The sequence below is a fragment of the Leucoraja erinacea genome, chromosome 25 (genome assembly GCF_028641065.1).
Source record: "Leucoraja erinacea ecotype New England chromosome 25, Leri_hhj_1, whole genome shotgun sequence".
Classification (NCBI taxonomy): domain Eukaryota; kingdom Metazoa; phylum Chordata; class Chondrichthyes; order Rajiformes; family Rajidae; genus Leucoraja; species Leucoraja erinaceus.
This window is the reverse complement of record NC_073401.1, coordinates 24,929,816-24,944,154: the sequence shown is the minus strand read 5'-3', so window position 1 is coordinate 24,944,154 and position 14,339 is coordinate 24,929,816. Positions and strand designations below refer to the sequence as shown.

General features: G+C 39.1%; 1 protein-coding gene across 2 annotated transcripts in view; it reads left to right on the top strand.

The window, feature by feature from the left end:
- Positions 1-14,093, top strand: part of mlec (malectin) — a 44,016-nt gene extending 29,923 nt beyond the window's left edge. For both annotated transcript variants that reach the window (XM_055655264.1, XM_055655265.1), the window contains 3 exons: positions 3,093-3,272; positions 4,948-5,005; positions 10,360-14,093. In XM_055655264.1, the coding sequence (XP_055511239.1) occupies positions 3,093-3,272; positions 4,948-5,005; positions 10,360-10,586 (465 nt within the window). In that variant the 3' untranslated portion in view covers positions 10,587-14,093. The remainder of the gene's footprint in view (positions 1-3,092; positions 3,273-4,947; positions 5,006-10,359) is intronic.
- The last annotated feature ends 246 nt before the right edge of the window (positions 14,094-14,339 follow it).

The window sequence follows — 14,339 nt, the reverse complement described above, 5'->3', positions numbered from 1 at the left end:
ATATCACAATAGCATAAATAAGCATTTCTGTTGGCATGGATGAGTTGAGCTAAAGGATCAGTTTCTGTGCCGTATAACACTAGCTCTATGATTTGCTAAACATAGAATGTAGTGCAGTACAACAGGAAATGGGAACAGGCCCTTCTGCCCATAATATCAGTGCTGAACATAATGCCAAGTTACACAAATCTCTTTTGCCTGCCTGTGATCCATATTCCCCAATCCCCAGCAAACACATGCACCTATCTGAAAGCCTCTTAAACATCATTGTCGTATCTGCTTCCTCCACCCTCCTGGGAGCATGTTCCAGGCTTTTGTCCGACACGTCTCCTTTTAAACTTTTTGCCCTCTCACTTTAAACTGCTAGTCCTTGCCATTTCCATCTGGGGAAATGTTTCTGACTGTCTACCGTATCTGCACGTAAACGCAGCTGAACCAAAGTCCTATAAAGGTGCAAGGTTGCTTCCTGACTTATGCTCAGTACCTTGACCAATGAAGGCAAGCATGCCACAGGCCGCCTTAACCACTCTATCCGTTTCCATTGCCACTCTCGGGGAACTATGGACTTGGTTCCCAAGATTTCCCTGTACATCAATGCCATCAAGGATCTTTCCATTAATTGTATTCTTTCCCCTTGCATTTGCCCTGTGCCAAAGTGCAGCACTTGTGTGTTGGTGATGGTGAGACGTGTCGTCTTGAGCAAACAACATGATATTGAGCAGATGATAAGTTGTGCAGAGCAATGCTAGATTGATTTTATTCTTGATAAGTTTACAGTATATAGATACATGATAAGGGAATAACGTTTAGTGCAAGGTAAAGCCAGCAAAGTTTGATCAAGGATAGTTCGAGCGTCACCAAAGAGGTAGATAGTAGTTCAGCACTGCTCTCTGGTTGTGATTGGATGTAGGTTTAAGATGAGGGGAAAGAAATTTTGAAGATATCTGCAGAATTATTTTGCACCCAAGAGGTGGTTGCTATCTGGAATGCACTGCTTGAGAATATGGTGCAGGCAGGTACTTTCATAGAAACATAGAAAATAGGTGCAAGAGTAGGCCATTCGGCCCTTTGAGCCTGCACCACCTTTCAATATGATCATGGCTGATTATCCAAAATCAGTACCCTGTTCTGGCTTTTTCCCCCATATCCCTTGATTCCCTTAGCCCCAAACGCTAAATCTCACTCTCGAAAACATTCTCTTCACTCTCTTCACAACATTTAAGAAGAATCTGGGCAAGCACATGAATCGCATGATGAGCAAAACATAAACTGCTGAAGGAACTCAGTGGATCAGGCAGCATCTGTGGGGGCAAAGGGTTCATTGACATTTTGGGTCGAAACCGTGCATCAGGACTGAGTGTGGAGTGGATCTGCCAGTATAAAGAGGCGAAAGGGAGGCATGTGGTAAAAGTCGCCCCTCGGATTCCTATTAAATTTTTCCCCTCTCAACCTAAACCTTTCCCCTCTCCTAAACTTGTCCTCTGGTCTGTGATACTCTAATGCGGCCTCACCATTGTGTTATACAGCTGTAACATAACATCCCAACCTCTCTACCCAATACCCTGACTGGTTTGAAAAAAACTGGGTCCAATACTGTCTGAATATAATTTTGTAAGTGAATAAATCTTTAAAAAAAAAAAAATACAATCAGTATTTCCAGAGTGCTTATTTTGATACAGATTAAAATTTTGTGTCGGTCATTATCCATGAGCAACATCTAAAATCTAAGTTAGATGACGTTTACTTATGAAATTAATTATATAAAGTGATATCAGAACACTTCGGAATGGTGACCCGCTGTGCTGTACAGGATCCAAGACAGGGAAAACTTTGGATACTCTCAATGTAGTTTTGAACTTGGGTTTGGAATAAACAGCCTTCCCCTTTATCTCATTTCATCACAACATTTGGTTGCCACATGGGTGTGGAATGTAATGCAACCGTCGCCTGTAGTTCGTGAGAAGCTTCTCAGAAGTATTATAAGCTAAATCTAACGCCAAGGCCATTTACAGAGTTATGTGTGAGAAAAGAGATAAGGGCATTGTTAACAAAGTGATGGAGGGGAGATGAGATACTTGAGAGATGGGGCCTTGCCAGCTGAAGGGGTAGCTGCCAATGATGGTTATTACATTTGAAGATGAGTAGGAGGAGCACAACGTTTTAGGAGATTGAATTTTCAGGTGATTCAACTGGACAGAGAATGCCACGGAGGGATTTTGTGTTGAAGTGGAGTTAATTTGTAACGTGTATGCTTTCACAGTTTATATGCAACGTGTATGCTTTCACAGTTGGACACAAAATGCTGGCGTAACTCAGCGGGACAGGCAGCATCTCTGGAGAGAAGTAATGGGTGACTTCAGAATTAAATCTGAAGAAGGGCCCCGACCCGAAACACCACCCATTCCTTCTCTCCAGAGATGCTGCCTGTCCCGCTGAGTTACTCCAGCATTTTGTGTCTATCTTTGGTTTAAACCAGTTCCTTCATACACAGGTACGATTCTCCAGCATCTGCAGTTCCTTCTTTCCTTCATACACATATGTTTTCACAGTTCTATAGCAGCTGACTGCCTTGTGTTATTGTAGCTCGGCGTTGATACGTATGCCAATAATTTATTATTTTATCTGTTCAATGTTAAGCAAGTTGTGATAAGCTCATCAGCATTTCCTGTGATCGTTGGAAGGAAATCTCTGTAATCACGTAACATCTCCTTTTCACTAAATCAGCCAAATTTTGGGGCTTAATTTTATGCACATTCATTTTTTTACTGGATAGCATGCAAACGAAAGCTTTTCACTGTACTTCTGTACACGGGACAATCATAAACTAAACTAATACAAAAATACTTGGATCGGTTTGCCATTATGGTAATGTTTGGGACATTTGTCTTGCAGTCAGAAGTGATATCTTAAGGTAAATGTTGTTTAAATTTTAATAAAACGCATACACAAGTTGTATTGTTAACTACAAGATCAAATTGTGTAGAAGTTTTCCTCTTATTTAAAAGCAAAAGAAAGTATTTATATATATATATATATAGTTGTGGCCTATTTATGAATAAATTGTTTGTAATTTCCCTTCTTTCTCTCTCTAGGTCTTTGACGTGAGACTAAATGGGCAGCATGTGGTGGTGAAAGATCTGGATATCTTTGATAAAGTGGGACACAGCACGGCACACGATGAATTGGTGACCTTCTCCGTCAGGAAAGGAAAACTCAGTGTTCAAGGAGAAGTCTCTACATTTAATGGGAAACTGCTCGTAGAATTTGTGAAAGTAAGAAAATCTTTTAATGCTACCGAATAGGACTTAACAAAAAAAATCAATTGATTCAACGTGTGTGTGAATGGATGCTGCAAGGCGCATTGTTGCGGGATGCTTGATTTTTTTGTTGTTGATTTCTTCGCTTTTTTTTACTCCAAAGGGTGGCACAGTGGTATAGCTGATAGAGCTGCTGTCTCTCAACACCAGAGACCAGGGTTCAAACCTGACCTCGTATGCTGTCTGTGTGGAGTTTGCACGTTCCCTCTGTGACCGTGTGGCTTTCCTCCAGGTGCTCCGGTTTGTTACTATGTCCCAAAGACGTGTGGATTTGTAGGTTAATTGGTCTCTAAAATTGTCCCTATGTGCAGGGAGTGGATAAGGTGAGATAACGTAGAACTAATGCAATCAAGTAATTAATGGACTCGATGGGCCAAAGGGCCTGTTTTCATGGTGTATCTCTTAGCTAAACTATACGCAAGGACTAAAATTCCTTTTATTGTTTCGCTTCATCAAATGGCTGATAAATATCTACTGTATATTTACAGAATTTGTATATTGGCTTGTGGTTCAGAAGTGCCTTTTAAAATAAATGTCAGGGCTGATAAATATTTGCAATATACCATTTTGTGGGCCACTGATGCAGCATCAAACGGCTATTTCCAAGTCCACATATCTAGTGAAAATAAGCAGAGGGTGAGCTAGATTTTTGATCCAGTGTTTTGTTCTTGCAGCACATGTTCCGCTTCATTGTCGGTAGCTTCATTTTATCTTATGCAAAACCTGTGGAACATTGTGCTGGGCATTGAATCTCTCTCACTATAGCAATGCTGTTCAAATATTTGTCTACTCATTCCTTATCCTGATGTGGTTAATTTCTGGCTAGGTACAGTTTATCAGAACTGTGTTCCTCTTCTAACTATTCATGTGTGAGATGTGATAATGACTATTAAAAGGCTATTCATTTTGGGGGAATATAATTGCTGCTGCATCCAATCCTGGGGAAATCCCACTGAGAATCTGGTATGAAACTGGATAACGTAGAACCCGTGTACGAATTGTCAGTGGGCGCGGACTCGATGGGCTGAATGGCCTTTCAACGCTGTATCTCGAAACTAAACTAAACTAAACACCACTGTTGATGTTCAATGTGTCATCATCAATATTAAGGTGGGATAGAGATAGAATGCTGGCACTACATTATCCACCTGCATCTGATTTTGCTGGATGGGCTTACACTCGGGGGCCCATTGTCGGTTATTATTGAAAATGCAACTGTCTGGTATGTATAATATTTTGTTTTAAGCGTCCAAATCAGCACTGAAGTCAATAGAGCAAAGATTTTGAACAACTCCCAGGACAAACTGCAGGATAGTTTGGACTGGAATTCCGAAAACAAGTTGAGGAGTGTTGTATGACGTTGTAAGTCTATTTCAGACGTTAGTGGAGAAAGATGAATCCACTTACATTTTAATATAAAGGAGCTTGCAAAACCAAGCCCATATGCTCCTCCCTGGAGTAGGTTTTCCGAATATTACAAATTACATTATCAATTTAACGTAACAATTACTTTGACTCTACCTATTATGCTATGACCTTGAAAATCTAATTGCATTAATTATTCTGTTGTAACATATAATGAAAACACTGACAACACTAATCTTTTCTTTATGTTGATTCTTTGTTCTAGGGTTACTATGACAACCCTAAAGTCTGTGCAATGTGCATTATAAAGGGATCAGTGGAGGGTAAGTTAATTATTGCAAGTCGTCTCACTACCCTTTCATACTCTGATTGTCAATAATGCCAATACTGCTGGAATTCATCAAGTTTAATGGTTTATTGAGAACGTAGCATCCCTGTCAAATGCATTACTAATTAAATCAATGTTACAATTGAATCAGTTAACATGAGAAAAGATAATTTATTTTATTTCCTTTGTTACTTGGCTTATATATATAATTATCTGGATTTCAAATCAAATCTATTGCATTGAGATGATTTTGGGGGGCGTGGGATTACAGTAAAATACTTCAAGGGATATATTGACAGCTCTTCTGTTCTGCAAATCAAATAGCATTTATCTTTAAAAACATTCCTCCAATTAATTAGTTATTAATTCAATTGACGCAACTTGTGGATTAATGGCTTAAGTATCGATCTTACTCCACGTCGTTCTCTCGCCCTCCTGATATCAGCACTTAAACAAAATATAAGCACAAAGGTGGAAGGGAAAGAATATTGAAAGTTAATGACGTGCCTTCATATTTTTGAAGGAGAATCAAGAATGTGATGCAGAAACTCCTTGTAAATGTAGATAAATTACCATGGAAGTAATTTATATAACAACGTAGGTAGTACCAAGCTGGCCAGTCAGTAAGTTATTCATTTGTTATCACATGGGCCTAATTCTGTAACCACTCATCGTCCACACGTTGATTGTTAGGAGGTTTCTTTGGATGAGTGCAGAATGATTTTCTTCCACCCCCCCCCACCCTTTGATAGCCAGAGTACTGAGAATATTCACCTCAACGCCTACAATCCTTCTTGGTCGCATTCATTGATCCATCGGGCTAATTCTATACACGACAACACCTTGTCCATAATTCTGCAACGGCAATATCTTTAATGGATGTGTCAGGAAATGAGCTTGCAAATGATTCTTTAACTCTAGTTTTTATATTGTAAACTGAATTTGCATGTCCAATCTCTGGGTAGAAGGAATGGGTGATGTTTCGGGTCGAGACCCTTCTTTCAGTCTCAGTCTGAAGAAGAGTCTCGACCCGAAGCATTACCTATTCCTTCTATCCAGGGATGCTGCCTGTCCCGCTGAGTTACTCCAGCATTTTGTGTCTTATCTTCGGTGTGAACCAGCATCTGCGGTTCCTTCCTGCACATGTCCCATTATTTACATGCATGAATGCGCGAGAATAAGAAAAGCAATAACATGAAAGAAATTTGCTCAGGCTTGGTTATGAAATTAAATTGGTCGCTGGTCAGCACGGACATGGTAAAAAATGTCACTTTTAAAAGAAAAAAAGACTCCCTCTTATAATTGGTTAAATTATTTCCTGTTCAAGTAAATTGGTAATAATTATCCTGATTATGGCTTTGAACTCCAAGCAATGCTGACAACAAATGATCACGTTACTTAATTATGAGTGGTCCTTCTCACTAACTTTGAGCCAACCATGGATGTCATTTTTTTCCCTTCTGTTCACTCCCCACCCACACTCCCTTGCCCACGACTAAGATAATTGATAATTTGCATAAGACCCCTGTAAAATATTGGAGTTTTTTTTTAAACTTTTTTAAAAGCGGCGTAAAATCTCCCCACATCTGATAAGGATTAAAGATTGAGATTACATGAATTGGAGACATCCTAACATACTTCCTCAAAAGGTGGATTATATCAATTTTCAGCAGAGTTGCATGAAAGGTTTCCTGTTCTAATAAGGAGCACCAAATCCTTTGTGGCCATTCGTGATTACATTACCAGTAAGCATCCATGTAGCACTTTATCGAATGCTTTCTGGAAATCTGGGTAATCAGAGTTTTTTTTAATTAATCTTGTTATGGAAGACCAAAAACAAAATGTGAAGCATTAAATGGTGAGACACTTGTAACTATTGGCATAAAGAGGGAAACTGGGTTGTGTTTGCTTGTAAAGTTGAAGTTGATCTGTGGGGAGAGTGCATAGTTAGGAAAGTAAATGTTCGGTTGGCTTTTACCACGAGGGGTTGAAGTACAAGTGTTGTTAACTTTTGCTGCAGTTGTACATGATCTTGATAAGATCAATTGGGTGTACCATGGTTTTATTTTACTTGCCTAAGGAAAGATACTTGCAAGCAATCGTTATAGATCCATTAGCGTGAGAACTGAGATGACAGTTACTGTTTCTCTGTGGAGAGTATGAGTAGTTAGGACCTATATTTAGTTCTCCTCTGTGAACAAGAATGGGAAGTGATCTCATTGATTCATAGAGAGGTTGGTGGGATAGATATTGAGAGGTTGTTTGTCGTCTCTGAATAGTCTATAATTCTGCACCGTCAAAGATGAAAGGGAATTCCTTTGTCGGGTGGATTTTACTTCTTTGGCATTCTTCTCTCCAGAGTCTTAAAATGATTTTGAGCACTAAGGAAATCAGAAGGCAGGAAGATTAGCTAAAAAAATGCAAAGAGGATCATGATTCTATAAGGTCCAAGCTGTTCTTCACTTATGGGGCTCAATCCTAGTTCTGTTCATTCTATACTAATTATGTACTGTTTCTCCTTGGAATAGAAAAGCTTAAAAGGCGATTTTAGTTGTTAAAATTATTGTGGGTTTACATTTCCAGTAAATTAAACGAAACAGTTTGCATTAGCTGAGCTTAGTCAACAGAGCGCACAAAATGAAGGTGATTGCCAAAAGTGAATACAACTGAGGAGATATCTTTGCTGTGGTTAGTTAACTCTTGGAATATGTGTCGGATACAATTGTGGATATGGATTGATATAATATAATGCATTTTTGACTCTGGTCCTAAACTCTCCCACCAGTGGAATCATCCTCTCCACATCCACCATCCAGGTTAATATTCTGAGGTGAGATGATTTGAGTTTTAACACCAGGAACACTGGCAGACTGGATGGTTATGAGCAAGACCAACTTCAGTATCACTAAGGATGTGTGCCACTCACTTGTTAATGGTATCTAGATACTTGTACTCTCTCTGGAATTCAACCCTGGTAATTCAAATAAATGTATTACTGGCCTGTAAACTATTTTACTGACCCCTTTTACCAAGTGATTGAAAATCTCCCTCCATCATTTGGTTGGCAATTAGTTTTGAGCACATGGGGACAGACACATGCCTGAACAATAGTGGGCGGCACAGTGGCGCAGCGATACAGTTGCTGCCTTGCAGCACTTACAGCGTCAGAGACCTGGGTTCGATCCCGACTATGGGTGTTGTCTTTATTACGATTGTGCCTTCTTCCTGTGACCGTGTGGGTTTTCTCCGAGGTCCACAGTTTCCTCCCACACTTCAAAGATGTACAGGTTTGGAGGTTAATTGGCTTGGTATTAATGTAAATTGACCCTTGGATGGTAATGTGCTGGTCAGTGCGGATTCGGTGGGCCGCAGGGCCTGTTTCCGCACTGTATTTCTAAACTAAACGAAAATATCCCTTTTTTCAGTTTTCGTTGCTAAAAAAATATTTAAGTAAGACGAGGGTTATTCTGGTCAATAATTAATCTGCACTAGAACTAACAGTGGAGGCAATTAGCCTATTTAGGTTCACTCATCCATTTAGTGATATTTGGAGTTAATCCAATTAGCTGAAGTCTATGCAGTCTTGCCTCATAACTAATTCTGGCATTTTTTAAAGTCGTTTTATTCTGTCTTTTTAAATTCATTTACTGGATTAAAATGTTACTGGCAAGACCAGCATGTATTGTTGATCCTCAATTGTCCTTCAGAAGATGGTGCTGACCCACTGCCTTGAGCTGCTGCAGTCCTTCAAGTGATGCTGCTGGTAGGGAATGTCAGGGTTTTTAGATCCAGCGACAGTGAAGGATTGGCAAGAAATGTCCAGGTCAGAATAATGTGTGACGTTGTGGGAAACCTGCAGGTGATGGACTTCCCATGCACTTGCTGCTCTTGCCCTCTTGATCATAAACATCAGGGGGTTTGGAGATGCACTCGCAGTAGTCTGTATGCGAACTGCAGTGCATCTACTACATCTTTGCAAGCTCTTGCATCTTTTTGTCTTGTGATTACTAGAACTGTACACTGCACTGCAGCTGACTACTGTAGCTGTAGTATTATTTTACGCAGTTCTAGCGTGACCTTCATGCTGCAGCTTTCCATGGCACAGCCAATAAAATCTAGTGCCCTATATCTGTCTTATCCACTCCATATGTTTCTCCAACCACTTTAGGGATCTTTCTAAAAATGTACCCATTATCAATGACTGGCCTCCACTTGTAGTAACTTTTATATTTTAATCAAAGACACTCTGTCAGCATTCCCCAAGTTCTCTGAGATTACGTCTATTTGAGGAGCATCAAATATTATAGTCTGAGCCTGCACTCTCACATCCTTTTGTTAAGAACTTGGGGGTACATGTCATCTTGGTCTGGCAATTTCTTAACCTCTTGCTAGTTGCCCTAATTTTAACACAATCACTCTCAGTACTTTGTATGCTACCCCCTTAATGCAAATGCCTACGATATCCCCATCTAATTAACAAAGTTAATTGTTTTAGCTGTCGGCATTTCAGAAACGATGAGTTGATTAGTTGATCTGGTTTGGAATCCCAAGCATGGCATGCAGGCCATTCACTTGTAACAAATGGGTTCCACTTTTACAGACGTCCATATATCAATTTTGTCCATAAGTTCGAAAACACACAAAAACATCATCCTGTGGTAAACATTCCTACCCCTGTTGTGATGAATGGTATCGAAAACACAAGACTTACTAAGTATAGAGAGAGAGAGAGGGGGAGAGAGAAAAAACTAGTTCTGTTGCTCATATTAATGTATGTTCATACATCAAACTTTTGAATGTCATAATATTAGTGGAGCTTGCTCATACATATCATGTCATGTGTTTAAACCCCGGGATTTTCCTGTAGGAGAGAATGTTAAAGAGTTCATAGCATCCCCTTTCCCATCAGAACTGCCCCCCCCATCGACTCTTTTAAGTCAAGACTAAAGACTTATCTATACTCCCAAGCCTTTCCTGACGTCCTCTGAGTGAGGGCTACATGTATATATGTATGTAGTTTGTTTTGTTGTGCTATTCTTATAACAAATGTAAAGCACTTTGGCCAACGAGAGTTGTTTTTTAAATGTGCTATATAAATAAATGTGACTTGACTTGACTTGACTAATAGTGTTTCCAATTGGGTTGCTTGATAATTGATAAACTTGACTATCAGCATGGCCTTTCTAATAATTATAATAAAATTAGTGGTGTGCGAATTGAAGAAAACAAATCTAAGGAATATGAAAATTGTTGAAGTTTTTTCCCCTCAGAATTTGAGCTTTACATTACCATGTACTGATTACAATGAGATCTCTTGTTTTAAAAAAAAAATCTTCTGCCGAATTACAGATGTCCCAAAACTCCTGCCTCACCCTGGTTTGGAAAAGAAGGAGGAAGAGGAAGAGGAGGAAGATTATGAAGAGGGTGCTGAAAGGAAGCCATTAAGCAAAAAGAAGGTGAAGTCAGGACCTCGAACTCCTGACCCATATGCCTCTGACAACAGCAGCCTAATGTTTCCAATCTTAGTTGCCTTTGGGGTCTTCATTCCCACTTTGTTTTGTCTATGTCGATTATGAGAGATAAACTTAGCATGTACAGTGGTGTGTGTGGGCGAGGAGCTATGTAACGGCATGGGGCAGTCTGTTTAAAACAGTATGTTTTTGTTCCCTCTATCTTCAGAATTGAGGGGAGGGGGAAAAGCGAAATGGTTTGTACTGACTTTTGAAGGTTTGAATTGCAATAATTTTTGTTTTTGTTAAAAGATTTTTTTTAAAGACTCCTCCAATAATTCTGAAGTGTAAAATTGAAAATCCCAAAAAGTTGAATGTTTGAGGCCAGTACTCGCTGGAGCAATTTTTTGCTGTGTTAAAGGTATGGTTTAATGGGCATCCAGGTTGGGAAAAAAATGTGCCTCAATGTGAAGACTGTACAACTAATATAGAACCATTTGCCACTAGTGTGTAAGGAAATCTACAATTCCACTAGTAAAACTTGAATGGAGAATTTTAAAAGAGAAAACGTACTGTAGGCAAATTAATGGTAATCTGACTGTACAAATTCCACCCCCTCTGCGGTAGCATGTCCACATGTTGACATGGGCATTATCCTTTTTTTTCCTTGAATAATGAGCTGACCATGAAAATCAGATTCAAGCTGGTTGTTTAGTAAATAATTGGGTGAGTATGAAATGTTCAGAGTGTGAAAAGGCAGTGTTTGTTTCACCAGCATCTTCAGATTTCACCTCTATGGCGTGGTGCAGTGCTCAAATGCTTTACACAATAATTTTTAAATCTTCTTTCTGTTGGCCAACTTTGCTGGATCACCGCAGCAAATTTCCGTAAAACTGTTATAATAAAAGCAAGAGTAATATGTAACGGTTTGTCAATAACTGAAAGAAAGAAAATGCTTCAAGCCGAATTATTTAATCAGCACAAAAGCTGTAGCCCATCCCCAAACTCTGTTTGAATGAATTTGCTGTGAACTTTTATCATTTTTCTTTGTCATATTTCCTAATATATGTAGTTTTAAAGAATTCCGTTCTCTATTTTTTATTCCTATTCCAGGGTTCCTCTGTGAAAGGTATTTGAAATGGATAGTATTATATTAGCAATAACATTTGAAACCCCTCCACACATTAATACATATTTTAATAAGGCCCTGCTGAGTGACCACATACCAATTGTTTGGCAGTGCTCACTAAAGCTCGCAAAAGATGTATAACTCTCAACAAAGGGAGAAACATTTAAAACAGTTACTTGAACCCTAAAAAGTTGTGTTTATTGTAACACCCTGCCATGGAGTCGGTATAATCTGTTAATCCCTTGGTGCTTAATACAGATTTTGGAAGCGTGTTGTGCTGAGTGTAAGATGTAGTGTCTTTATGAAAAGGGATTGTTGCCTGGATGAACTTGGCAGCAAGGGACTGCATTCATAATCTGAGAGAAAGTCTTTACCTGAAATCATGGCAGTAAAGTTCTCAATTGTATCTGTCTCTTCCCTCACTTTGTCCCATTCCCCATCTCACCGCCAACCTAACTCGAGCATTCCCCGTGTCTTTTCCCCATCCACTGTCACCCCTGCCATGTTACTAACATAACGGGCTAGTGCACAGCGTAACCATAAATCTGTTGCCATTTGATCTTTATTCCCATTCACTTCCACAAATTAACTGCAGAGGTTACTATGTAGATTACTGTTGAACCTGAGATTTGAAGGCTGTTACCTCTCGAGCAACTCCGAGGGAGGGGAAAGATTGATTTTAGCTCTTTTTAAGAAGTTTAGTTTATTTCAGGTAGGACAATGAAAAGGAGCCATTGCTGATATTTGATATTACAGTTTTAAAATTAGACGCTGTGATGCCTGCAGAGCACAGACGCAGCACTCCGAATACAAGCAAATCATAGAAATGAAACATTTCAAGTCATTTTATATAAATAATTGTATTATCTTTATAAAGTCCCACATACGGAAGAATCCTTTTGCCTTTCTTGGATAATTCTAAAAAGCTACTTTTGGATTTTAGAAATTAAATGTACAATTCTTGAATACAATAATCCAAGTGTGATATTAAATGACAGGAGAAACCCTGTACAATTTAGTCATTGCCAGTTTTAATGAACATTTGTACTATGGAATTAAAATGCTATATTTCCCCAAAATTATTTTGAGCATCATGCACAACTTGAATCTACATATTCACAAGCAGGCTTTAACTGTTTCTTTTCCTCGCGAAGAAAGGTGAGAAGGGAATAGATTTTTTTTTTTTTTTCGAAAGTGTTTGAAGTTTAGAGTTATTCATTCCAAAGAGAGAACTGCTCTTTACCTTTGGAGGTTCAATCAAAATGTTTTTTTCTTTTGTTGGCTAACTTGAATCCTGGACGGTGTAGGTAGAATTTGTGCTTTATGGTGTAAAGTTGATTTTTTGTGTGTCTGGCGTGTGTGTGTGTCTGGCGTGTGTGTGTGTGTGTGCGTGCGCGCGAGTGTGCGTGTTTTAAAAAAAAAAAAAAATCATTTCAATTTGTAGCTTGGCTTTTGTTTGGAGCTCTCAGGAACTTGGGTTGAGGGTATATTTGTATTAATTTGCACTCTGGTGGTTTTAATCAGCAGTATATAATGAAAAGGGAGAAGATAAAAGTTATTTTTATGTCACATGTGTTCAGACGAGCGAAAGACTACATTTTAGTCCCTGGATAACAGTACGTGTAAAATACTTAACCTGTCAACCCAGGATTTTCTGCCTTTTGGGTAGAAATATTTGTGTGCTGTGCACCAACTACAATGTGCTTAATTTTTTTCCGCAACTTTCTGCCTTTTTATTTTTTTGATAATATTGTGTTTGTGCCAGTGCAGCAATGGCCATATTGCCAATATCACCAAACAGACTTGCCTATACTTGTAAACTGCAATGGTGGGGCTGGAGAACAAAACCTGTTCATTGGAGTAGGAGAGCTGTCAGCTTCATCCATCCTGACTTGAGTTCGTCTTGATCAACCTAATATTATTTGAATAGATTAGTCAATAAGCCTAATTTTAAATGGATTCTGGTATGACAAATAATTTAACTGTAACCTTGAATTGATTATTGAAAGAACTGTGTCAATGGTTTGTGCACCCCAGTCTTATTACTAACAGTAATTCTGCACAACAAGGATCCCAAAAAGGTAGTATTTTCCCCCGAATTTTTCTTTGCCAATTGTTGTTTCCACCCGGTTTGTTAACAGTGTAAGCTTGGCATTCATCACTCTCTGCCTTCTGCGTGCCCGAGCTCAAGCTGTGACGGGCTCTTGGGAAACAGGTAGATGGTCGTCCTGAAGATGGAAGGTCCCCAGGCTGACTGGTAAGCCAATGTCCATCATGGGGGAAGAAAAATAAAGCAGACTCCGAGATCCATAAGCGTTTGCATTTAGTGGTGTCTGTTAATGGTTTATGCAATTGTTGCACAGAAGACATTGTATTAATTCCACCTGTTTAGACAAACTATTATTGAATGTCTGGAAATCTCTACATTCACCAAATAGCAACAAATTCTGCTCTGTTGCCATTACATTTTCTGCAATTTGGAAATAAAACTTTATTGAAACATGTTTTAGTTTCCCCCTTCTATGATACAGGTTCTGTAGAAAATTAAGTACGTTAAGATCATGTAACGATGGAGCCTGTATTAATTCTGACGGGCAGCTGTTTCCTCTGGTAAGTTGGCCAAATGACCAGTTCATCCTATTCACTGTACCTTGGTACACGTGACAATAAAAGAAAACTATTTGCAATTGTCCTGGTCAATTCCTCCGGCTCGACGATGATGTTTTAACCCGACCAACAATGGACCATTG